Source organism: Protomyctophum bolini, assembly GCF_963924005.1.
Source record: "Protomyctophum bolini genome assembly, chromosome: 10".
Taxonomy (NCBI): Eukaryota; Metazoa; Chordata; class Actinopteri; order Myctophiformes; family Myctophidae; genus Protomyctophum; species Protomyctophum bolini.
The window spans coordinates 40,262,611-40,290,475 of record NC_137871.1 but is presented as its reverse complement, the minus strand read 5'-3'; the positions used below and the strand labels follow the sequence as shown (position 1 = coordinate 40,290,475).

Here is a 27,865-nt window from a genome sequence, read left to right as displayed (position 1 = left end):
CCCTTTTAATAGCAAACATAGACTATTTCTTTATGTTTGAAAATGTTATATTATTGCCACAATATGTTATTAGTCACAATAGTGTACCCATTTTATCCAAAATATAGTTTGATTTTGTCAAGGTTATCTGGTGATCTTCATATATACTTCATGTCTGATGTGCACCTTGGATACCAACAGGCAATGTTGAATTCAAATGATATATGAAGTATATAAAAGCTTTGAGCATGATAAATCTCTGGCTCGACAAGTGATCCAACTAATCTCAAGTGCCCCAGGAGGAGACGTGATGGCTCTGGAAACGACAGGCTGGATTCCCGACTGCCGCTAAGCAGGGACAGTGATCCCCAATACTATGGCTTTATAAAAACACACTGTGATAACATAGGCACCTAGTTACTGTTCCACGGGGTCCAGTCCACAGCCTGGGACCAGTGGAACACTTTATCGAGCTTGACGTAGCACAGCTAATTGCCGCCAGCCTCATTTAAACTAAACAGCAGTTGGTACATTGGGGATCGTGTGCGATGAAGGTGGAATGTCTGGTCTGTGTGTGTGCATGTGGGTGGTGTTGGTGTTAGTGGGGCGGGGTCTGAGGGGTCATACCCCACTAAAGTTACAGAGTTTAGCCTAATCAAGCCCAGGGGAGCACCTATCACTTCCAACATGACCTCATGTCTTCCAGACCCTAGAAGTGAGGCTGTCCCTCCCTTTCACCTCCGTGTCAACCAAAATGCCAATTCCAGCCCCAAGAACAATTTCACTGCGGTAGAGAATTATCATCCCACCATTTCCCATGATCATAGGAAATTGGCATGTCAGCAATGTGGAAACTTTTCATTTCATTTTAAATGCCCGCTGTGACTGAAAATGACCAACCTATTGATATAACATGCAAAAAGTGGAAGCCGAAAGTAATTCCAGATTTGCCCTTCTCAGTGAGCACCACCCCGTTTACACACACACAATGCATTTCCTACCAAAGAAGCATCGCACCAGGTCACCAACAGATAGTATATTTTGACAGAAAAAAAGATTCGCACAAAGCAGGGGCATTTCAGTTAGTTCATTAAACATCTGGGCATGTTGAACGAAGCAGAAATCAGGTGCACACACACACACACACACACACACACACACACACACACACACACACACACACACACACACACACACACACACACACACACACACAGTGATGTTTAAATAATTTAGACATTGACTGCAGTTTTTAAAACACATAAAGTGGCCAGTAAAAAGGTAACAACATTTTTTATATGAATTAATGTGACACATTTAAACTATTAGGCTCCAACTGGTTTACTTGACATGGAAAGGGCTCATAAAAACTTGAGGGTTATGAAATAAGAAGCATTTGCTGCCTTTGGCCTTGCGTTAAATGAATCGTATAGCTCTCTCTGTACAAATCTGTACACTTCATAAAAACCTAAACTATTGTAGTAGAGTAGACAATATACAACAAAACTATTATAGTAGACAATATACAACACTAAGTACTTAGCCACTTGATCCCTAGCATCGCTATTCTGGGGGAACAATCGGAAATAGCAGATCTACAAGCTCACAACGCTTTCCAAAAGATCTACTGTTTTTGGCAAAGAGATATGGTATAGAGGGGAAAAAGATGGGGAAAAAAGAGCAGACCAAATTACAGCGCAGACCTGCACAGTCAACTAAGAATTAGTTTTTTAAGTATAAAGGATTTAGTTACTAACATATGATATGATCGTATAATGTAGTTGCATGGTGGAGTAGTCGCATTGCATTTAAAAAATATCTGTACCATTTCCAACAATGTTAACAATGCAAATTTCCATTGGTATAATGCACAGGTTACTGAGGAGTATAGCATGTGCAAAATAGAGTCAATGTAATTTCATCTTTGGTCTAGAATTAAGTAAAATATGAAAGAATAAGCCATCTGTGCTGGACTCATAAGACACTGTGTAGTCATTCAGCAGTGACTTATGAGAAGTGGCCAGGGAATGGAAACGCTACTCCAGTACATTTTTATTAGACCTTAACAGTGTAGCTATTATTGACAGTGAGCTATGTTTATTTTCTTAGAACCGGAACATGTAAATTTGATGCAATAAAAACTTAACCTGACATTGAAAAATATGTCATTATTAGCACTGGCTTCAACAGCAACCATAATAAGGATAAATATGTGGCTAATTAATTTAGTCACATACTACTGAAACAGTCACAAATCCTAAAGGTAATCCTGAAAAGGTAATTGATTGTGAGCCTATTGGAGTTATCAGAAATACCAGTGACAGTGGAAGCCGATACTGTGCATCACACACAGCTCAACTGTGAGGAAATACTATACAAATATTGTTTCAAGTATGAAACGAAACAGAGAGTGTGCGTACACCGTAAAACCCTCGGTGTGGTAACACACTTTGGTTACGTGCGTGCACACTGCACACCCTCAAGAGTGTCAAGAGACACTCAGGATTTCACAGTGCAGTGGACCCAGATGAAGCTCTGGTGTTGTCAGGGTGAGTGAGGCCTGTGCAGGCGTCGTCCTCGAGAGGATCCTGACAGAGACAGAGAGCCCTTTGTGCTCCGTCGCCCCTCTGCCCCGGTGGCCTAAAACGGACCGGGACCGTCAGGGGACCAAGCTTTCCACTCGGTCAGAAGTGTTCTGTCGACAGCTCATTGATCATAGCTCATCTTGTCACCTGACCGGTCTTTGCAAAAACACACGTGTAGAGACACACGGATGTGTGTGTGTGTGTGTGTGTGTATATACTGTATGCACACACACACACACACACACACACACAACTCACACATGTTCCCAAGCAGACGCACACACACACACACACACACACACACACACTTTAAAACATAATCAGATACTCTACAGTGGCACGTAAAACAACATTGAGCAGGGTCTTCCTCCCCTGTGAGGGGTTGTAAACCAGAGAGGAGTTCAGCAGTAGCTGTGCCGGTAGGAGGAGATTCGGAGCGGTCCCTGCCCCAGTTAAAACACACGGGGGCCACGGGCTGGGCCTCGCCGGCTGGGTTAACGGGCTCCCAGGGCCCATGAAACTGAACAAAAGACCCAGTTCTGAGCCGACCGCACAAGTCGCTGCCCGGGGGTTTCACAGGCCGTGTCCTCGGAGCTCGCCTGTCGCTGTTAAACTAAGTGGACTTTTATGGGCGAGCAGTAATGTGCGTCGCAACGAGCCAGTAGTGTAACTATGAGGCATAATAATCATAGGAGAGCATTGGGGGAGCCTGGGTAATTATACCCATCACATCTCCACGAGCCCATTCATAATCACGCCGTCTCCACATGAGAGACAATACACTGGACCGGTTGTAAAGTCATGTCAAAGCCACAGAATTTTACTGTGCAACATGTCACAGCTACAACCTAGAACTTAATTTTATGAATATAATGTAATTTTAACCAATATAGTATGTTAATATAACTAGCACTTCTGCAGTGGTTGGAGCCGAGGTGGTCTTCCTACTACTACTTCCTTAGAGTAACTGATTGAAGGAGTGCAATATCTCCTGAGCAGTAGAAATGTGGTCTCTCGTGCAAGAGATCCGGGTTAAAAAAAAAATCCCAGGTATGATGACATAATTTAAGTTACAGATTTCATCTGTTTTTCAACATGTTCTGTTGAAATCAACAACATAAAAAGAGTAATGTGATATTTTACATACAAAAAATAAATAAAGAAAATCGTATCCCCTCCTCAAAAACGCAATTCCAAAAAGACAAGTGTGGATCATTTATTCAGCAATGTGTGGGTGAATTCCTCCATATCAATGTAGTGGAGAGCAGCGAGGGGGAAGAAAGCAGAGCCCTGAGCGTGATGGCGTTCCAGGCTGCAGGCAGGGTCAGGTGGCTCAGCTGTAGCTGTGCAGCTCAAATGGCCCGTGACTTACCACACAAGAAGCCATCCCCAAGACTGATCATCTACTGCATGTGCAACAATATTTGCTTTATGGATGGCTAAAATGAATGAGGACTTTCCATGTTTCTGCAGGGCGCGGGAGTCAAGAGAGAGAGAGGAGTCTGAAAGCACCAGACCCCGGGGTCAAAATGGTAGTCGCAAATAATTCTTAGAATTTGTTTTAGCCCCGGAGGTACGAGATGGGTGGGGTTTTTATGCAATGAGGATATACTTCACATGAGTCACAAAAGTTGCACTAAACATAAACTGATATGCTGCGTGTATAACCATTCATGTGTATTGAAACTATTGATTTATGGCAAATGTATGGCATCAAATAAGCTAAAAACAAACAATTTAGAGCTGAAATCCAAAACTCTCATGCTCTATATACCCAGAAGTCAAACCCTGGTATCAGGCAGGAGAGAACACATTTCCACCACTCTGCCAATAAGGCGTTGCTGCTTGGTCAGGCGAGATATTGCGCTGATCTTCAGGCAGTATGTCAAACAGTAGGGGCCCTATATTTCAATGAGCAGCTCTAGACCACTGTTTCCCAAAATTTCTGTTTTGGGTCACAGGCTGAAAGGTTATGGAACCACTGCTTTAGACCATGCTTTAAAAGTGCATGATTTAAAATGTAACTGGTGGTATTCTGCGTTCGCTCCTCACACCATTCCGTTTCATTGATACACTTATACTGCAGCCAATTCTCACCCAATTTCTATAATTCAATTCTCACCCAATTTCTATAATTCAATTCTCACCCGATTTCTATAATTCAAAGTTATTCATACAGTGCATCAATTAAGATTTAATTACCACTAAATCAATCATGCTATGGCTATGCTATAGCTGGAATTTCAAGCAATCATTAATCCTGGAAAAAGGTTACAGCTGTTATGTCTGTTAGACGAGCGGTTAGTTGCATGCGCACTGTGCACTGAAAATATCTGAGCTCCAAGCTGACAAAGCATTACAGACTAGTGCGATACGTTAAGGTCTCAACTCCCGCTTGGAGATCTCTGTCGGGCTGTCGATGTGAAGAAAGACAAGGGGGGAGTTACGCAACACATTGGGGTGCTTTACTAATAGCCAACTTTTAGCCAAAAATGTGTTGACATGTCAAGATATCACAGATGTCTGCGACATGATTTAGGCAAAGACAACAGTGATTGACAGGCTAGCCATGCACTGCGTTTGGACGTCTCTCCTTTCAACGTGACGTTTCGGTGAGCAGAGAGCTTTCGTTTCACCTGTGTCTCCTGTCCTGACATCATTATATCACATTATTAATGCTGGCTGGTCCCAGTGCTCCTGCTCTCTGCTTTCACTTCAGACACAACAAGGAAAGCATCCTGTGTTCTTTTGATCTTAAACGAACGAAAGACAGCACTGCACTCGAAAGATAGCACTGCACAGTGCACACCACAACGTTGTTCTTAAAAGGCAATGGCCAAAACCGATTGGTTTGATTACTGCAACGCCCAAACCACACCTCTGAATATCCAGGGAAGTATAGCGGATAGTTTCGGTGTTGCGCTTGGCCGCAGATAGCAAAATAGCACTGGGTCACACCCCCACGGCCCAAATTAAGACACGGTAGGCGTTAATGTGACGTTGAAATAGGGCCCTATAGGTACCCTCCTACATAACAGCAGCGTCTACATTTCTCAATTAAAAAGTAGGGAGACCACCTCCAAGTTAACACTGTAGATGAGCTTGTTATATTGTACAGTATACCCTACCATACAGAATGACATTCAAATGACAATCACATTTAAGAAGTTATATGCTAATAACATATGGCCCATGAGCACGTTTGAGATGGCAGCCATATTGTACTCTTGCCATATCATTTTCTTTAGCTTATCAGCCATAATGTAACACAGTAACTCAATTATATATACTTTTGTGTCAATTAAATGCTTGATCAATTAAAAATACGAACGTAAAAAAACGCTCTTCTCAGTTATTCGATTACCGGTAACTGAATGTAATTGAAAGTATAATCACTAAGAAGATATTCGACAGTTGCAGCCCTGCAGCTGTAGTTCCGCTCAACCCCAATCTCTACTTGGTGTCTCTCCCAGCTCTACAGAAAAGACAGCCCACTTCAGTCAATGCAGTTGCTCGACAAATGTGATACACACTGCCCCCGACCTCCATCCCCGTTTCCACCCTTAAATAAAATGTGTAAAGAGACAGGAAACACTGGATTCGCTGTATACTGTAAACATTCCATGTCTTTAACCCATTCTGACCGGGCACCCATTTTGGTGTTAGCATCATGTTATGCTTTACCTATTGAAAAATAGCAGATCTACAAGCTCATATCGCGCCACCGAGTGGCGCGATACGAGCTTGTAGGTCTGCTATTTTTGAAAAATTCGAAGAAAGACTGACATTTTTAGAATCTGATCTCAGGTCAGAATGGGTTCGTCAGACCAGTGTGTGTCCAGTGGAAACCTCGTATGAATCTGATCTCAGGTCAGAATGGGTTAACCAACCATACACCGTGCCTTACTAGGGTCTATATACTGTATGTATAATGTTTTTACGGTGTCGAACCTGTGGTCGCCTTCCCCACAGTGCAACACAGACACTGCTGACGTGTACATCCTCTGTATCTGGGCGGGACGGGGGGGTACAGGGGTATGAGTACTGGGCTTTTGTCCCACCACATGTCTATTGTGGCTCAACCTTTCCCTCGGGGGCAATTAGGACCTTTTAGTTTGTTGTAAGAGGACCTAAGTACGAGCGGGCTGAGCCAGGAAAAACATTTTTTGAGCTAAACCAAAAACAGAAGCGCATTGAGCTCCTCCGCACTCTCCGGACTTCTGAGCATCTCTCTATTAAGGACTGTGGTGCAGCCCTACACTGAACAGACAGGAACTGTGGCAGCTTTACAGGGGGGGACGTGGGGGTTGCAGGGGGAAGGGAGGTGAGGCTCCAACCCCACCCTGGGCCTTGCCAAGAGGGCAAACAACTCAAGATCGACAATGTTGGTGGCAAAAGGGGGCACACTTTGAGAGAAGGGTTTTGGAAAGACAAACTTTTTTTTTTTTCCACTTTCTCACGGCTGGATGGAAGACAGGAGAGAGGGAAGAGGTGTGACGGGGCAACGGTATGCGGCCCGAGATCTGCCCTGGCGTGCTGAAGGCAAACACGCACATGTTGTTTGACACAACAGGGACACAGGGCCAATGAAAAGACATTACTGTAGAAGCAAAGGCGGCTACAGCGAAAAGTGTCGGTTCCCCACTTGTGAGAGATAAGCGTATGTGTGTTAGTCAAAGAGAGGGCTGTTTGCACAGGGATGAAATTGAAAGCGTCAGTGTGCAGGAGAGATGAAGCGAGATAGAGACCTACACTGTGTTAATCTAACTATGAGGGTGTACAAATTTAACCAAATGGACCCGTGTAAAAGTCAATTTAATTACATTTGTAGTTGTATACAGTACACTCTCTTGAGTTATAGAACATTTTACCGTGCAGAAGATACAAAAGAGAAAGAAAGACTAAATAAGACCTTAGGCATGAAAAGTGAGAGGAAGATTGGACAGAAAGAAAGAACAGTGCAGGAACTCCTGGTGGACACGGGGGAGTGGGGGGGTGCTTGTCTTGCTGCAGAGAGTGAACGTTTCCCCATAGCGAGCAGGAGCGGATCAGCAGAGGCGAAAAAGCATAGAACCTCGCAGTGCAAAAAATGCCATGAGTGATGAGGAGGGGTTAAGAGAACTGAACCCATTTAAGTCTCCCAAATAAGGGCTGTGGGAGCCCGTGATGGATGCTCCACGGCTCCCAAGAGTAGACGAAGGTAGAGAGAGGGAAGAGGGAGATGGGTGGGGGGGGGGGGGGGGGGGGGAGTGACTATGATCCCCCCCCCACCCTCTGAATAAAAACAAATCACTTTGATGAACAGCAGAATTAAGAAAGGCTACATAGGTCTGATGACTACAAAATATATTATGTCATGTGTACAAAATGTAAATTAAAAAAAGAAATCATGTTCCAAATGACAGACGATAATAGGAATAATAAATTGTGCCATGTCATTTTCTTTGCTCCACAATGCAAACACTAATTCCCACTTGGAAGGCATATAGAACAGAACTTTGGTATTGGCATCAGTGATGTAAATAGGTTTTCAATGTAATGAGTCCCGGGATGCAGGGATGGTCTTTTAGATGAGTCCCAGGGACATTTTATGAGTCCCACTTCAACGACGTTAGGAGTCATATTTTACAAATTGAAGCATATAACTCCCATTTCATTTTATATGGTTACAATGTGGTTATATGCATGTAGAAAACAGAAGAAGAAATTATTATTATTATAACTAGCAAAATAAACTAGAATAAAAAAAACAGTACAGCAGTGCATTCCGTGGATGCAGAGGTCGTTGTTTTATTGCGTCTATAACCCATTCTGAACGGGAACCCATTTTGGTGTTAGCATTATGTTATGCTTTAGCTATTGAAAAATAGCAGATCTACAAGCTCATAGCGCGCCACCGAGTGGCGCGCTACGAGCTTGTAGGTCTGCTATTTTTGCAAAAATCGAAGAACGACTGACATTTTTAGAATCTGATCTCAGGTCAGAATGGGTTAATCAGACCAGTGTGTGCCCAGTGGAAACCTCGTATGAATCTGATCTCAGGTCAGAATGGGATAAACTGCGTTTTGGGATGCAAAATGCATCTCTGGGCATACGCTGGCTGAAAAAAACAAACAAGAAACACAGTCAAAACGATGCCAGAAGCACTTGCTGTTGATAAGTACAAGACAAACAGGATTTACCCTGTAAGGCCTGTTGAAAGCACACAGCACTTGTATGGCCCTACTAAAAAAGTGAAAAACTGGAGTGGTGTGCGAGGCGGCATGCACATCAACTTAGGGTTTCTCCTGAGAGCATCCTGTGTGCCGTACGGTGTTACCCAGCACTGCGCTGTAATAAACAGTTATAGTATGTTTAGACAGACCAAGAGCTTAGCATTCTTCCATTACCAGCGTGTTCCCAGAAGAACCCACCCTCTGCGAGTGTTTCTCTCTTCCAAAGTGCGTGTGTGTGCACGCCTGTGAGAATGTTTAAGCATGTGCATGCGTGCATCTGTCCAAACCACGCTTGGATGTGCACACAAGTAATTGTGTACACACATGTGTGCCCGTAATAAAATATTTCATTGGCTTCCTCTCCGAATTGTTACAAGTGGTGCCATTATTTAAGACAGGGCTCGGGGGCAGAGTACGGAGAGCAAGGGTGGTGGTGGTGGGGGGGGGGGGGGGGGTGTTGCAGTGCACCAGTGCTTAACAAGCACACTTAACCCCAGCTGGCCATGCTTGGGTGAAGAAAGGAGAGGTTGTTCCCTACCAGTGACATGGCACAGGAGGGCAGACAGGCCAGGCTAAGGAGAGGACAGGGCAGCATCGTTAATGAAACCGGCTCAATTACACTAAACACCACCACACAATGAAACCGGAGTGAATTAATTGTTTTACAATTTCACATTTATATCTTGAGAATTTAGCTCTTTAACCACTTAAACGCCTATATACACTTTGTCGACCAGGGGTACCCCAGGGGTCTATACTCGGTACCCTCCTTTTTTCCCTATACACCAAATCAAATGTCTTTGATAAAGGGATTTTGGTGTTTGATGTTTACCAAACGTTCGCAGTTGAACAGTAACACTGGGTTGTGTTTATTTCATACTTTGTAGTACTGTGTGACATGTAAAAAACATAGCATATCTATGAGCTCAGAATAGCGACGCGGTGTGAGCTTGTAGAACTGCTATCATTGTGAAGATGTGTCGCCTATAATTACATTCCCAAAATAGAGACACTATTCAAGTTTAGTTAACATTAAATACTATACGTCTGATTATAAACATGCCTAAACGTGCTTAACTAGATTAATCCATTCTGGGCAGACCTACAAGCTCGTACGAGCTTGTAGGTCTGCTATTTTTGAAAAATCGTTAAAATGTGTCGCAAATCATTGAATATATATTTCAGAGCGAACATTTGTAACTAAAATATTTGCTTCTGGGGGGTCCCTGGAACTACATATTTTCAGATGGGGGTCCGTGGCCCAATAGAGATAATTCTGGGGGTCCTTGACATGAAGAAGGTTGAGCACCACTGACATAGAAACATTGGTTTTTCAGATTTTTTTTAGGATTTAGAAGCCTTTTTTTTTAATCGACCTCAGTCCAAAATGGGTTGAATAGAAATGAAATAATAGTTTATTTCTAAACCAACCTTCGCCAGTATCTGTGGAGAGCACTGCTCTATAGCGGTGGCCTAATACAATCAGCATACCCAGATAAGGTGTGTAAACCAAACGACCAGAACTGGAAACACTAAAATTTACGAGTGGTCAAGACCGAGAATCTCCCCAAAGACAAGCCATCACACGGACATAAATCAGTGTGGAGGATTATTGTGTTTTTATAAGTTCCTGAGTAATAGCTCTTGTTATATTTGAGGCTGTCACAAACATGGTCAAAAAGCGGTTAAATGAGAAAGGCTGCCTCAAGTCGGTCCAACTTCATGGGAACTGTTGAAAAGAAATCTCAACGCTGTCCTCCGCAAATAAAATGTGCATTTGTCATGTTGCCGTCATCGGTGCTTGGTATGAGCACATAAATAATAATAATAAGCTCTGTGGTACATAAAAGTGTTAGAGGCTCCTTGGCAAAAGGTTGACAGAGAAAGCAGAGGAGAGGCTAAGAATGAGAGAACAAAAAACAGAAACGTCTGTGTGGCCAATTCCCACTAGAAAGCTAGACTAACTCTCTCTTCATGCCCACTGGAAAAAAAAGGAGTCCGTGAGAGGGTCCGGGGGATCCATAAAGTCTGGCTAGGTAATTGATTGCTCCTGGTAGGGCAATCTGTGTGGGATCCCTGTTTTTCTTTTTTTTTCAGCCTGTAGGAGCAGAGAAAACACTCACACGCGGGTGATTCTCAGCGATAGAGCCATTAGAAGGAGACTGACTGGGCGAGGGGTGGGGGTGGGGGTGGGGGGGTCCCCCAGCAGCAGGGATGTCTACGCCTGAACCACTTAGATATTACAGTACACACACGCGCAAGTGCGCACGCGCACTCATCCAGTCCCAAAAAAAAACAAACCCTAGCCTAAATACGCCGGCGCCCAGTGTTAAAGCCCTGGGAATTAGGAGATGCGACGGATACGAGTACGAGAGATGGGAATCCGCCCTCCTAGACGAAGGCAAATTAAGCCGTGACCTATGGTCCCCCCGTCGAGTAACATTTAGAGAGAGCTTCCTGTACGCAGGCACCACTCTGCGGGCCGTTCATCACCGACGCGAGGGTGGGCGGTCACCATTCCGCACACACACGAGATGGACAGACGCTCGCGCACACACACACACACACACACACACACACACACACACACACACACACACACACACACACACACACACACACACACACTTTACAATAACACGTCAGCAGTCACAACTCCACATCTGTCACTGAGGGACGTGTTTAGAAAAGAGTCATCGTTATTAGTCTTTTATTTGCTGGAGATGGGCGGACGACTGGGTGGGGGTGGTGGGTTAGACGGGTTAGAGGAAGCCTGTCTGGTTATCATCCAGTTCTTCTTCTTCTTCTTGTCCTCAGTCGGTGACTCCACGCCGGGGCAAAGGCTCGGACTGACCGGAGGGGGGGCGTGGAGCGACGGGGCTCAAGGAGCACAGATTAGCGGTGCCCGGAGTCAGACGGCCCCCGAGGGGTCTTAAATCACAGTCAGTCACTCCCCCCACTGGGCTTGCAAACATCACCGTTCCCATCGACGTCCCCATTACACACGCATACCGTATATACACACACACGCACACACACACACACTCCCAGAAACCTCACTGTATGTCTTATCAATTATCTTACCGGTATCTCACTTATCGTATCTCGTATCTCAACACAATCTTATCTTACATAGGGGTATTTGGGCCACGCAAGGAAAAAAAGCAAGTAAAAGCAAAATGTCTCAATGTAGATCCTGCTATTTAACCCATTCTGACCGGGCACCCATTTTGGTGTTAGCATCATGTTATGCTTTAGCTATTGAAAAATAGCAGATCTACAAGCTCATAGCGCGCCACCGAGTGGCGCGCTACGAGCTTGTAGGTCTGCTATTTTTTTTTTAATCGAAGAACGACTGACATTTTTTAGAATCTGATCTCAGGTCAGAATGGGTTCATCAGACCAGTGTGTGTCCAGTGAAAACCTCGTATGAATCTGATCTCAGGTCAGAATGGGTTAAGCCCTATTATACTTTATTATATAACGGTATCACAAGGCAGAAATAGGCAGTCTACCAGTTCACAGAACAATCATACGCATTGTGAACTTGTAGATCTGGTATTTTTCTTCGCTATTTTTGAAAGCTTGCCTTTTAAAAAAGGTTTGCCTGTAATGACATACGGTAGCCATCTAAATTACGGACGCCTGGCTGTAAGTGGTCCCAAGCTGATACATCACATATATTCAGTATTCACTCAAAACAAAATGACAAAAAACACAAATTAAAACGTGTGTGTGCGCGCGCGTGTGTGTGTGTGTGACTTTTAATGTGAAACAAGGCAAAGACATATAGATTGTAAAGTCACTGCTGTATGAATCAGTGTCCTTGTTTGTTTGTATTTATGCATGCGTGCGTGAGTGTACGTGCCTGTGTATGTATACGCATGTCGTGTATTTTTGAAACTCAAACGACAATAGAGACAGACACAAGCACAAGGCAGAGCCATTTGGATTTTAAAGCATGAATGACCATTGATAGTGATCAGTAGGAGGAGCAGACATAACGAGACATCTTTCCCTGCCTGGCTCCCAATCTTTCTATCTAGCAGACCTTTTATATTCCTACGTCGAGGCCTTTTCCACAAATACACACGTCGACATGTGACACCTTCAACTGAAAGCTCCCAACAGACCAGACATGTAGGTCTACTTAGTTTCTTTCTACACTGTCTCCCTGGCTAGCAGAATATGTTTTGCTCTGGGTTTTTTGCGTGCGTGCGTCTGAATTCATGCTCACCTTTGTTCCCAACCAGCGCTACGACAGGCTGAATGTCGGACTCCTCGTTGGCTTTCTTAACCATGTTGAACCAGTCCTCCAGATTCTCAAAGCTCTGGTAGTTGGTGATGTCATACACCAGAAGAACACCCTGTGATTTGGGATGGACACACAGGGACCCCCAGTCAGAGACCCCCACTCACCTGGCTCATATTGATTGATTGAATGCTTTATTAGTCCGAAATGTAAACAGCACGAGCTGCAGTCAAACTTTTGTGCTACTTGTCCCCACTGTGGTAGTATGTATTCATTCGATTCATAAAGATTACACCAAAATACACATCATCAACAAATATAAAACACTCATGTACAAAGTAGAAAAAGGGAGAAATGGAAGAAAAGAAAACATGTCAGCAGTGAATGCCATCTCCTTTCTATGGGCCTGTTTTGAAAGAAGCTAGTGATAAGGCATGGTGTCGGCACATTTTGCTCCTGATGAATGGAGCGTTAGTATGGGAATTGGGATTGAATTGTTCTTTGCAAATGGGACTTCATATTGTGTGTGGGTGAGCTAGCAGCAGGTGGCAGTGCTTCTCTTCTAAGGACAGTCTGATGAGGAGAACACACACATTTGCTCACATAAAAACACACACACACTTGCTATATGACTGGGTAAATTGACACATGTTCACACATGCAAATAGTGGTCAAGTCCAGTCCATATGGAAAGAGTTCCTAGCTGTGTCTTGTGACAAGACAAAGAGGTAACATCTAATAAGAATCCATAAAAGACTGCAAAGATTTCTACCTCTGTACTCGACTACCATTTTATATTCCATGCACTCTCCCCTCTTTCATACATCTAGGTATGAAAGAGCGGAGATATTATCTGTGCATTGTTTTTTTTTTAACATTGACAATCTATTCAATGTTTTCTCTTGCTCGGAGTCGTACTGAATAAGCGCAGGAGTTAAACGCTAAATATTTCCAATGTAAATGCTGGACCATCATTCCACTCACAGACTCGCAGTCAATGTCGGCATTATGAGGACATTGAAACGAAGAAGCGAATCAGATACAAACCATTCTTCAGTGTTAAACAACACATACAAGAGCCCCCAAAAACGGCATGACAACATGACAATGAGTTAGAATTAGTTCAGGTTTTGTCAGTTCAAAAAGGACTGAATATGAACGTCGTGGGCCAAGTTAAATATGTCTATTTTGATTGCAGGGTGAAGGGATGGATGTTCTTTTCTGTTCCACGGACACGCAATGTCACAACACGCAGGGTCTGCGACGACAGCTCACACTCTGACAATTGTACGACGCCGCTACGGACGGCTATGATTGATTACAGGCTGCGCTGCCTCCGACAATAGTTGTGAAAGTTTAACAAATCACCATGTGAGAAACTCCCTAAGCAAAGTGTCGTAATGTGGCACTGATGTACGACACCTCACTGTTGTTGTGAGAGAGAGAGGCAGGTCTCTCCCTGGAGGACATGCACACGCACGCACGCACACACACAGTTTTAAAGCAGGTGGTTTTATAGCTTCTTCTTCAAACAAGTACAATTCTGAGTGTGTCTGGAGGTGACAAATAGATGCAGTCTATACTAGCAACAATGCTATCTGCGGAGGTTGCCCGGCTATTACACAAACAAATACAACTCTCACACGGAAATTGCAGTGTTTGCAAAGGTTGCTCACTGTTATTGTAATTACATTGATAATTAAAACTTTCCACATATTGAAAAAAAACAAATGAAAGCTCAAAATGAGACCGATAGCCCACATCTACTATTGGTGAATAGCAAAAAGGATAAGTGATAAAACAAAACAAAAACTATATTATTCATCCATGTTGTGTGTGTGTGTGTGTGTGTGTGTGTGTGTGGAGTGGACTTGTGATATGCATGCATTGTATGCACTGTACTGTATTATATATCAATATCTGTATGACCAAATGGGTTAATTTTGTATGTGCTTCTCTGTGAACCCAAGAGAGCTATAATTTATTAGAGCTGAGGCATTATAAAGGCAAACATAACCATATACCCTTAGTAACTGGCTTCTATTGGACGTCACATCACATATCCTTGCCGAGGGTGAGGGCATCAACAGATACGTGAAGCCTTTCAAAGCAGAGCAGTACACTGCAATTAACTTGTCCTTCCGACTGTGCTCGACTCACCTGACCAGAATAATTTCCACAGGATAGAAACACCTAGCTTCCACTGAGCATGGCGAGACTAGATTCTGAAATAGTCTGTTTGTTGGACAAAAGAAAGCTGAGAGTACAGACTTTACAGGAAGATGTGCTTTGGTTTGAATAAAGACGTTGCAGTAGACTAGAGGATGGTCCTAGTCTGCAATGTGTGTGTGTGTGTGTGTGTGTGTGTGTGTGTGTGTGTGTGTGTGTGTGTGTGTGTGTGTGTGTGTGTGCGTGCGTGCACGTGTGCAGGGTTCGATTTCCTTAACCACTTAGGCCCTTCACATTTCTTCTATATAACAAATAGCAAATCTATATCCACAAAACAAGGATGCCAGGGATATCAACATATCCCTGACATCCCTGTTTTGGGCAGATTTGTCTGTTTTTTTGTTTGTTATTAAAAGAAAATTTAATGTATTATTAAATTGATCAAATGAAGTGATTTCCGTGTTTTAAAATAACCTTTAAATGGCTCTATACTGTATTCTGATAGCAATCATTGCTATGGAGTGTCAATAACAGGGGTTGCCCAGCTCTCCCCATCTATCCAATCAGGAGAGAGGATACAGGATAAACAAGTGAAGCTGATGAATGGATACTCTCCCCTGATTGGATGCAATTGGCTAACAACCTGTAAATGCACTCTCTGTTTAGGGTCGATCATAAAGACACCTTCTAAAACCTAACCTGAGGTTTCTGAAAACCTTCAAATTCTTATTCAAAAAATGTAAAAAATTATAATTATGTATAGAAACTACTAATGGGACACAGAGGTAGCCCCGGATTATAGGTATAACAAGGAATAAATGGTATAACAAGGAATAAATGGGTAAAAGAGACTAGGAGACCCCCGTTACTGAACAACAGTCTATAGCAGTGATTACTATCAGAATATAGAGCAATTATAAAGCCTTAAAAGGTTTTTTTTTAATGACTTGCATTATCGTTAAATTTGCATGTTATATTAAACATAATGCAAATTGCAAATGTCAAACATATCAGATATACATCTATATTTCCCAAGTCTGACCGGAACCAGGGATAAACCTTTCATCACCACATGGGTGGATCAGAGCAGAGGCATGGACTTTCACCTCTCCTTCCCCCCAGCAAATCGAACCCTGCATTCGCAGGTGTATTTGGGGCACATGTGGGTGTCACCGTACATGAGCTCCGTAGACGTATTTATCCAGCATTTTCCCTCCTAGCGTTTGACCTCCGATGTCCCACACCTGCAGAGTCACGTTCAAATTACCTGAAGAGAAAAGAACAAATGTCCCACATATGAAATAGTTTGAACGCAACCCACTAACAGTACAAGTACAAATGTTTTAACATGCCTTTGTTGAGGGTATGTGATGTACGTTGGTTGGTCAAGGAACCGTCACCAGTTTGTGATGGGTTTTCCCACTTCGGATGTTTTTTCCGTCTCTCTCTTTTAAAACATGTAGTCGTTTGTTTTAACAAAGCTCATAATCGGCAGAAAAACGGCGAGTCAGCCGTAACTGGAGCCCCGCGTTTTGGGTGACGGATTTCTATAATAAAAGTCGTCGTTGTTCATATACTACATATTGGAAACAATAAATCAGAGATTAATCTTTCATGCTAAACCGCTCACGCCTGGCAGGTCACCCACACCTCGCATCCAAGAATATCCAGGTCCACAGATTGAGAGCGTGGGGGGGATAGGTATGCTTACACTCTAATTTAAACATTCTCAATGGCCTGACAGGGGGGAAAAAACGAGCACTTATTAGCCTGGGAAGAGCTGTTTGCATTGTGACTTTTTCTGCCAAGTCGAGGAAAGTGAGGAGAATTATGTGTTGCAACAATTTAAACAGACAAATACAATGAAAAGAAGATTTTCTGTGATTTCTGTGGATGAAGCAAAAGAAGACTGAGCAGTGAGCAGTTTAGCCTAAGTCTATGCTTAGACTTACAATGGTGCCACTCTCAGAAGATAACGCAAAATGAAAATCTGTTATTATCGGAAAGCAACACCATCGCATGACGAAGCAGGAATTAGGCTTCAATGTTGCTGTAATGAGACTAGCTCTGTACCGGGTGGGAGAAGCAATGAAGGAGTGTGCGGACACGGCTCGACGAATCAACCCCTTCATGAGTCCCCCCTTTTTGACCCAGAGGAAGGAAACGGCAATGTTCCCTGTGACTACATCTAGACTATACAGCATCAACATGAAGCTACATTTGAAGACGGCAATGAATAACGGACCCTCCGTGTTACGGCGAGCGATCGGCGCCCTCATCCGCCACGCTCACACATGAACTTTATTTATGTTTCGGGAGATTCACGCTGACTCGACACAACCCCCGTCCCACTCCCCCACCCCTCAGACATTACTCCTTTGCTCATGTGGTAGATTCACTGAAATAGCACACATGCGCCTTGATAGAGGAGCCTTCCAAGACATTTCTTTTTAAAAGCCAACAGTAATAAAAATTACACATTGATAAGAAAATATCTCTCACGGGGCATGCGGTAATTGCAGAACATCCCTGGTTTAAGTCAAGCTGAATACCTGTGTTGCATGTTCTAACCTCTCTCTCTCTCCATCGTCAGTGTCTTGTCTCTTTACTGTCTAAAAAGACAGAAAAACACTGTCCCACATTTATCTTTTATAAACAACGATGGTGATGGAACTAGTCCAGACACAGTGGCATCCAACACAATTAGGTTGTCAAAGTATATATCAACAGATGGCTCCGGGTGGCGCAGGGCTAAAGTTCCTGCCCACCACCGTGGAGACTGGAGACTGGGGTTCAATTTCTCCATGGTGCATCCGGCTTGGCCCGGGCACTCCAGCAAACACAGGTGGCCGTATTCACGAGCGGAAAGCTGGCAGAGGAGGGCAATCTCTGTCGCTGCACTTGGGACTACTACGGGTTAGCCGGGATACCTTTTCAGCAGGGAGCAAAACTGGGACGGATAGTGTGTTCATCCACGCATGTTATATATATACCCTCCTACTGAAAGTTCTCTCTGTCAGGTGAAAAGAAGCGACTGGTGAGTGGTGACGCCATGTGTATTGGAGGAAACACGTGATTGTCTAACTCTACACCCTACCCAAGACCAATCTTGGTTTGCAGTGACAGGGACTATATACATGGGGTGAATTAGCAATTAACAAATTGGGGAGAAAACAGGGAAGAAGAAAAAGTATTTATCAAGGGCATTTCCAGCTCTGATCAACCCTCCTGTCCCCACCCCCACTGCCCCTGCTGGCGGACACATCTGGAAGAGGTATTGTTATAAAAAAGTGCACACACAGAGGAGGCTGTTGTGTGCCAATCGGCCTCGCCTCACCTCTCCCAGCATTGGAAAATCTACATTAAGTTTGACAAGCTGGACCTTCATGTGTAAGAGAGGGGCCAGCACTGGCTGTATAGGCTACTCTTGCCCCCGTTGCAAGGAGAGCCTTATAGCCCCATTGAGCCCCAAAGACCCACACAACCTCTCTCAATATAAAGGGCAGGGGGGGGGGGGTCCTAACGAAGCTCCAGACCACCCAGCTCGCAAAGCCACCCTCCTCTTCATCAGCTCATCAACACCCAATTCCTCCAGAAAATGGGCCATTTAACAGCTCTGGTGTTGAACCAGTGTTATAGCTGCAGCAAAGATACAGATGTCAGCCATCATAAAACAAAAGGTCATTGCTTGATATGCAAAGGATCAGCGCTTTCGGCAGAATAAAAAAAAAAAAAGAACTGTACTGGAATGAAACATTCTACAATTAACAGCATTGTACACGGTCTTATTTTAAAACTTGAGCCTTGCAGCATGTGCCTTTTCATTTTTGATTTAACCACAACATTTTTGGGGGTTTAGTTCTCTTAAGTCCCAGAAGCTGAGACTGAAACAAAACCAAAATAGTATATTTCAGCCAACACACAAGACACAAATCAGCATAACTTTTACTTTTAGCACTTAATTTGCCCTGGCTTAATGGTATTTTATTAGTAATGATAGAATGGAGCCACTTTGCAGACTTGTGGAGCTTAAGGCTGTGGCCATTTAAAAATGTTGAAAATCCCCATTTCATAGAGTAGGAAGTCAAAACGAGTACCTTCGTCTAAATATAGCATTAGTCAATAAACATTTATTTTACAGATCTAAGCGGGGACATAGAGCATGGCTTTATTTCCGCAGGTTAAACATAAACAAATAGGAACATGAATGTTTTATGTGGTGCAGGACAAAGATCAGTTGAACTTGGGTTCTACTGTATGAATATAAAATGCTAAATGTATTTACTCTGCACTGTACCCACAGAATTATGAGCGAGGCTTTGGCCGTTTGGGCATAAGTTGTCCATTGGCCTTGTGGAGGAAGAAAAAAAAAACGCTTGGTGTTTGCTCTGGAGAGGAGAGCTTTCACAGTGAATAACGCTGAGAAGTGGCAGACTCTCCACAATGTGGAGCTACTAGAAAAGACACATTCAAACAGTCCTGAGTTAACCTGCGGATCTAGCCTCTAATCGCTCTACCTGGAAATGCTGGTTTGGGGAAATAAAACAAATAAAACAAATAGCAGTACCAGAAACCGTTAAACATGGAATTATCATAGAATATTATCGCAATGTGGTGCATCTAATAATTTGAGGTGAAAACTAACAGGCCACTTGATTAGACCTTAAAACCCCACAGATATCAATATAAAGTACTATAGGGATGTCCCGATCAAGTTAATTTTTTTTTTGCCTTTAATCCTGATATCATTTCATATTGAGTATGTACCAAGTGCCAAGACAGAGTCCTCATCCGACATTTACATTTTTGAAAAAGTTAAAGTTAGTAAAAAGCAATCCAATTTAGGTAAGATATGCTTGACGCTTCTTGAAACACATGCATTTCAGACGTTACACGTGGCTGTTGGACTGCTTTCATTTTCCACTTTAAAATATCTTCTTGCTATACAGTCACATTTTAGCCCCTGCTAAACAGTTTCTGCCTCGCTGTGGCAAGTTGAGAGTAATCCCCTTTTACGAACACCTATACTGTACGACAGCTACTGTATTATTATAAATATATTTAAATTGTTAAATTGTATTATAAATATTGTATTATTTTATTGATGTATTATTACTATTATTAATATTATTACCATTATAATAATTATTATTATATAAATGACACGGGCAATTTGTTCATATCATGTTCATTCTGGCCTATTAGAACCTCTATATAGACATTACTTGGCATCAAGCTTTCAAAATGTAAGTGGTTAGTTATGTGACAATATATCTTTGCTCTGGTAAATCTGAAGTGTTTTATTTGGATCAAGGTTTAAATTTAGAGACTTGCCTGGTTTTTCTGTGGAGTGCCATGTGATACAGAAAAACATTCTGTTACTTATCTTGGATGTGAGCTGAACCCATGTATGACAGGTGAATCTATGGCCCTTACTGTTATTGGGGAGGTTCATTCACAAGCCATGTTTAGCAAGAATACCAAAGTTCCTTGATGAAGAGGCCATAAGGACACACATCGTTAGTTCAATGATGCATTGATTACACTCCAAGTGCCTGGTACAATTGCATAACAAAAATAACTAAACATACACTAGCCACTATAGCGTCATAAACCGCAGAACAACTAATGAGGGTAGTCCTTATAGACCCCAAGAGAACAAAATGAGTGCAAAGCATGTTAAAGAGTTGAACTGGCTTACTGTTGATTTTAGGATTTTGACGTTAAAGAATGTATCATGGTTTATAAGGTTCGACATGCTATTCTTTGCTAATTTATTTTTATAAGACATTACCATAACATGAATACGAGGACTGCTGTGTACAACCTGAAACTGCCTAATTTAGGAAGCAGGTTAGAAGTAGGCTACATTTCTCTACTCAGGTGCAGGGGAAGTGTGGAATAAATAAAAAAAAGTTAAATGGCAGCGAATGCACATACATTTTTATGATGTGTAATCTGTGGAATATGTGTGTTCTATATGTGTTGTTTATAATGTGTTACGAGTAGCTTACATACTAGAACACTATTCCTGCCAATACAGGAGCGCAATGGAAATAAGTGCCATATCCTGACAGAATAGGTATATGCATGTGTATTTTATATGTATCAAATACAATTACGTAGACAGAGTGCAATGGGCTTAAACACACTGATATACCAATCAATAAAATAATATCTCTTGATTAGGTTGCTATAATGATGTTTTGGAACAGATTGGGATGTCCCTAATATAAAAGGCAAACAAATCGAAAAGGTGATTTGACAAAATAAAACTATTTTTAAGCCGTTACATTCATATAACCCCACATGAATAGCACATATTTAAAAAGGTTTATAAAAGAGCATCTACGGTTACAAATAGTCGTATGTTTCCCCCATAACCTTGCAGGACAAAATATTCCATTGTATTAGCACGTCTAAAAAGCCTCCTGCCCCCTGTGTGCTTATAGAGCACACGTGTCCATGCTGGGGGTGTACAACAAACTATAGCATTCCCAAAGGATTGTGAAGGTGTCTCACCTGGAAGAGTTATTCTCTTCAGAAAGAAATCCAGGCCCATGGTTTGTTTGTACTGTTTCCCAAAGGCCTCCTGTGCAAACCTGGTGGCGAGTGACGTCTGAAATGGAGAGACAAAGGGAAAGTCAGTGAATGAGTGCTGAGTGCTTTGGCTAGCGAGATCATTCAAAATCTGTAGCACGAGCGCCCAACCAAATTAATCTATAAATAGTCTGATCAAATTAAATAAATATACTCACAGCTGCACAGTCAGTACTACACACTAGTGTGTGTGTGTGTGTGTGTGTGTGTGTGTGTGTGTGTGTGTGTGTGTGTGTGTGTGTGTGTGTGTGTGTGTGTGTGTGTGGTGTGTTTTAATATCTACTGTAGTGTATATACGTACATGCATACTGACTGTGCATAGGCTTAAGTCAAAATCATGTAGTGCAAGAAGCTAGCAAAACTTTTTCCAAGAAAAATATATTAGTGTGCTTCCTAAGTTCCTGAGAAGGGTACTTAGGTGCTGAATAGAATTCACAGCCAACTAATTGCATTCCACATCAGAGAAAACATTTTGTTTCATTCAAATTGACCAAATTCCAAGAAAGGCTTTTCCAGTTATTTTTCCAGACCAGTTATTATAGCCTACTAGAAGGGCAAATAACCTAACCAGACAAAAAGGCTAATGTATCCAATATCCTAACAGAACACCTGATTTAGTAGTGCATCCTCTAACAGCAATGTAATGTAATAATTACAAATTCACATTACACACACACATTTGTATTATGATACATATTCTCATTAGTAGCATTATTATTATTATATTATTGTTTTAGTTTATTGCACATTATACATATTGTAAAAGTAATGGGAATGGCTGGAGAGCGCACACAAGTCATTGACACTGCAGGAGTCTCACAACTTTGTCACGGGTGTGACGGTGAAGAATCAATGCGAATTACAAAAACAGGTGTCGGGGAATGTGTCATGTCAAACTGCAGACCCAATAATTGCCACGAATTACAACAACACTCCATCACTCCTTGTCACTGTTGTGTCCCGAGACGACGGGAGAAAAATGGCATGTTAGGGGCCCGCCTGAAATCCATGGGAATTCAGTGCAGAGTCTTGACATGCCAAGTTTAATTCATTTTGATGGATGAGGATGAAAAAAGTGCTGCATGTCTATTAGCTATCTTTAGAGCAGTGAGCTTACATAAACATAGCAGAGAGCCGTAACAGTGGGACTTCCTTGGTCTTCATGTGGCAGTGAATGCATTTAATGTGCTACTTGACAGTCATTCAGGATTTGCGCTACATTCAGTGGCACTTTACTTTACAATGAGCTCATTCCAGTGTATTAACTTGTGTATTAACCTATGGGAAAGTATTGTAAATACGCTGTTTAAGTACTAAGTACTTGTTGAAATGTGATAACATAGTATGATACAAATTTTGAGAAAACTGGCTTTTGCTAACACAGTTGCTAAAACAGATTGACAAGCTGCAAAGATGAAGACACTGGAATTTTTTGCTAAAATGTTATTCTTACTCAATCTACAAAGCATTCACTCAGCCCTACAAAGCAGTCTACCTTCATTCATCCTGAGAAGTGCGTCGGCTTCAGCCAAAACATGTTTGAAATAAAGGATAGGATTTTAAGGCACAATGGAATACAATTAAGCTCACTTTTGGCTTGAATTGAATCTTCAATTAAGGCAAGAGACCGATTTGGTTTCCTCAGTACTGTCACCTTTGAAAACTTAAAGTTTATCTGAGCATGGATCTGCTAAAGTAATCTTGGAATTCCATTCCCAACACACTGAATGTTTAAGGCTAACCTTTAGGGTCAATGGCTTTCCAGATGAACCTGTCTTTAGAGCTGTACATTGGATGAGTTAGCCATCTAATTATTTTTAAAATTCACCAGCCCATGGGCTCTTGTCCCGGCATACAGTGTGTCACTGGCTCTAGAGTGATTGAAGAATTATAAGAGGTGACTGATGCAACAAGGAGAAAATCGGCCATTTAAGTAGCCCAAACAATCAGCGACAACAGAGGAATAACTCGCTCGGACAGCAAAAATGTATTCCACATGCTCACGTTGGCCTAGCTGGCCATTTGTCTTGGCATTCCAGTAGCTTGGCTCCCCTCCCGCTTCGTAGTCCTTCTTTTCCACCACACAATTGGGACTAACCCGCGAATGTAAAAGTTGGCGTAATCCTGACACTCCAATAGAGAACGGCACAGGGTTACCAATGATACCGGTGCCGGGAAATGAGGGAAGTTCCAGTGAAAAAAAATATTCAACAGTGGTGGGAGAGAGAAAGAAAGGAAAACCGACAAGCAGTCCATGTCGATGTGACGCAACCCAAATATGTTTCAAATGATGCAAGATGGAGCTCATTCTTTGCAGGATGAATGCCATATATAAAAAAATATGCATTCTTATGATTTTATTTCTGGTGACAGCCTTAAAAGATCACCATTCTGGTAGTGTTGAACTAAAGAACTAAACATGAAAAAAGATATATTTGGAAATTGGTTGCATAAAATCATAAAAAAACAAAAACAAAGAAACGACTTAAAACCTGGTTGAAATATGGGGCAATGGTGGAGACTAGGCTAAGCCTTGCAAACCGAAGCGCTAACATATGAGCCTCCATATTTTAAAAAACACCTCACTCAGGTGGACAAGCCTTCACAGATCTCCTCACATTTCTGAATGGACAACCAACCACAAGCACAAACACCACCAAAAAATGGTCCAAGAAAAACTGATCCGATTGCAATTTGCCCAGTAAATTGACATTAATAAGGGGGGGAAATTGCATTCAAGATGTTTGTCAGTGGTGCCTAGTCAAAACGGGTGGGTGTGGGTAAGGGGGCCCTCCTGTTTTCTGCCCAAAACAGACAAGCAGGTAAGTCATTCGGACAGTGATGAACTGACACCTGGCAGCAGTGAGACGGGGGGGTTATTAATGTAGCGTATCTACTGGGAACTGAGTTGTGTGTGTTCTCTGCCCCTTCCCCACACCACCACCACCACCCACCCCGCCCGCCTCCCCCCAAAGAAACTTCAACCTTCCAGAATAAGAACATTCTTTTTTTTACCTCTCATTGGGTGTCTCCATTACTGCTACATTAATTTTCTCGCTCCCACAGGAAGGAGGACAGATTACCTTCGAAAAGTTGAAAGCGTCTCAGAAAACGCCTCAACATCCACACACTCAATAATTTGAGGATTCAAAGATATATACCTAGCTGTATTGTCATGACACCCTCATTGCCTTATTGCAAAACAAGCAATGTGGCGGGCTGTTCCTTATGAAAAAGGTCCACCATTATGGGGTGTAGGTGAAGCCTACAATTAAGTTAATAATCCCTAACCAGGAATAATAATAAACTAATAGTGCCTATAAAAGCCTAATAAAGCCTAACTAGTGCTGCACGATTCTTGCTCAAATGTGAATCTCGATTTCCCTTCACAAGGATTGAGATCACGATTCTCAAGTGATCCTAATTCTTTCCATGAAAATATTTTTTGTCTTTAGTCTGTAGTTGCTGAACTTTACTAGATTCAAAATGTGTCACCTGGAACCAACTACTGTGGCTTTGAGACAACATCAAAGTGCTTGACTTAAACCTTTCCTAAAGTCTCTCTCTAAACATAGAGAGAGTAACTAAAATGAATTGGACAGCCAACTAGTCTTGATGTCGATCTTTTTTTCGATTAATTGTGCCGTAAACTTTGTTGAGCGGTCGTTTCACATGATGGAGATAACTGAATGACTCACCGGAAATCAGTGGATGGATATCAAGGATATTAGGCTTTAGGATATTAGGTCGTGTTCCAAACTTCCAACTTATTCAAATCATTGTAAATGACATAAGCTAAATTCTGAAGCTGAGCTAGCCCTCTAATACAGATTTGAATATGCATACCTGTAACAACATCGCCTACATTTCTAGAAATAAACCTAGTTTCCATGAATGGAGAACGATGGCAAACTGCTTAAAATACTTAACAGCAGGCATTTCTCCTAATTGCTGTACATTGCATAAAACTATGTTGAATGGAAACAATTATGGTCGATAAAACAGAGAATCGTGCAGGACATACTACAGGTCTCTTGGCTAGCGAGAAGATTTACTTAATCTGGCAGTAGGCTAACTCACTTTCCCTTTTAATGTGCTCAATCAAATAACATAATTTTTTCTCCAGATGGGTTGTCCAGACATTATTTCCCCAATGGGGCTAGGGTCTCAGGTCCCGAGTCGTGACCTGTGAGCTGTGACCCTCACTGACAAAGTAGAAGTGTGTAACAGCAACAAAAAACAGGATGATCAAGCTGTAGTCATCCTCTTTTAAATTAACCTATAAACCCTAATTGGTGCGTAATGTTTCCCTTACATTTATTTACAAGCAGCCTTTAGCAACTAGCAAGACACTGATAATTATGTAGACAGTTTGTTTGTTTTTATTGATCTCTCTTCCGCCTTGCCCCCCCCCCCCCCCCCCCCCCTTCTTCTTCTTCCCTTTCTCTAACTAGAATTTCGCCCCCCTTCGGGGGGCTCAATCCTAGTGTCGTTGCAGCGCAATATGGGAAGAAGGAAATTGCGGGAATTGACAGACTCCACTTCATGTTTCAGCTGTGGTTTTAAACTCAGTAGTGTGCCCTGCACACAGCGCACACTCGCAATTGCAGCTGGAGGGCGACGCGACACACACACACACACACACACACACACACACACACACACACAGAGCGATGTGTGGATAAATCAATGAGATTTGGGAAATGTGTTCAGAAGTACAACGATTAAGCACGCACAGGCAAATGTCAGAAGCATCTGTTTCGGTTTCCAAACAGGAAGTTGTAAATGTGCTTATTAGACGGAGGCAGCGTGATGCTGGCATCTATTGTGATGCCAGCATCACCACATTTCACATAGAAATATAAGCACCCATTTACTCGCTTAGCGGAGACTGTGGGGTGGTAGAGGACATCTCCCCGGACGCGTGGGTATGTCCAGATAGTTGCCTCGCGGAGGCCTCTTTGTCCAGTGTCCATTCTGGGTCTGGAAACGGCACTTTTTTGAGTGTTGACCCCAATAGAAGGTCTGCTGCTCTGAATTTTACACCTCTCCCGCTTAGCGGAGACTGTGGGGTGGTAGAGGACATCTCCCCGGACGCGTGGGTATGTCCAGATAGTTGCCTCGCGGAGCCGTCTTTTGTCCAGTGTCCAGTCTGGGTCCGGAAACGGTAATTTATTTTGCATTGACCCCAGTAGAAGCTCTGCTGCTCTGAATTTTACACCTCTCTCGCTTAGCGGAGACTGTGGGGTGGTAGAGGACATCTCCCCGGACGCGTGGGTATGTGCAGATAGTTGCCTCGCGGAGGCCTCTTTGTCCAGTGTCCATTCTGGGTCTGGAAACGGCACTTTTTTGAGTGTTGACCCCAATAGAAGGTCTGCTGCTCTGAATTTTACACCTCTCCCGCTTAGCGGAGACTGTGGGGTGGTAGAGGACATCTCCCCGGACGCGTGGGTATGTCCAGATAGTTGCCTCGCGGAGGCCTCTTTGTCCAGTGTCCATTCTGGGTCCGGAAACGGTACATTTTTTTGCATTGACCCCAGTAGAAGCTCTGCTGCTGTGAATTTTACACCTCTCCCGCTTAGCGGAGACTGTGGGGTGGTAGAGGACATCTTCCCAAACGCGTGGGTATGTCCAGATAGTTGCCTGGCGGAGCCGTCTTTTGTCCAGTGTCCACTTTATAAAGTCCATGCACTCCAGTGAATAGCATTTATCCATTTAGATAACTTTTTTATGTTATTTAATTACTTATTTTTACACAGAAACATAATGTGTGTCTTTACAATAACTGTAATGTAATAATAATACTAATAATGTAATGTAAAAATTATTTAATGAACGAATTAAATAATCTTATTTTATTCTGAAAGCAACCGGATGTCTTAAATCTGCTAGCTGTCAGACCGGAAGTTCTAAATTTGCTCATAAGACGGAGCCTTAGACGGAGCCAACTCGCAGGCAGTGCGAGAGGCTGGTTACAGGATTCTATAGGTCAGCCGTTTTGGTGTGACACACACGGCTTCCACATTTAGCTTCATACTGGGTGAAAGTGTCCTTCCAAAAAGTAT

General features: G+C 42.7%; 1 protein-coding gene across 3 annotated transcripts in view; it reads right to left on the bottom strand.

The window, feature by feature from the left end:
* rab28 (RAB28, member RAS oncogene family) overlaps nucleotides 1-27,865 on the bottom strand; it is a 42,105-nt gene that overhangs the window by 10,398 nt on the left and 3,842 nt on the right. For all 3 annotated transcript variants that reach the window (XM_080774761.1, XM_080774762.1, XM_080774760.1), the window contains 3 exons: nucleotides 21,723-21,819; nucleotides 16,379-16,467; nucleotides 13,017-13,146 (listed from right to left, as the gene is read on the bottom strand). In XM_080774761.1, coding sequence (XP_080630887.1) covers nucleotides 13,017-13,146; nucleotides 16,379-16,467; nucleotides 21,723-21,819 — 316 coding nt within the window. The remainder of the gene's footprint in view (nucleotides 1-13,016; nucleotides 13,147-16,378; nucleotides 16,468-21,722; nucleotides 21,820-27,865) is intronic.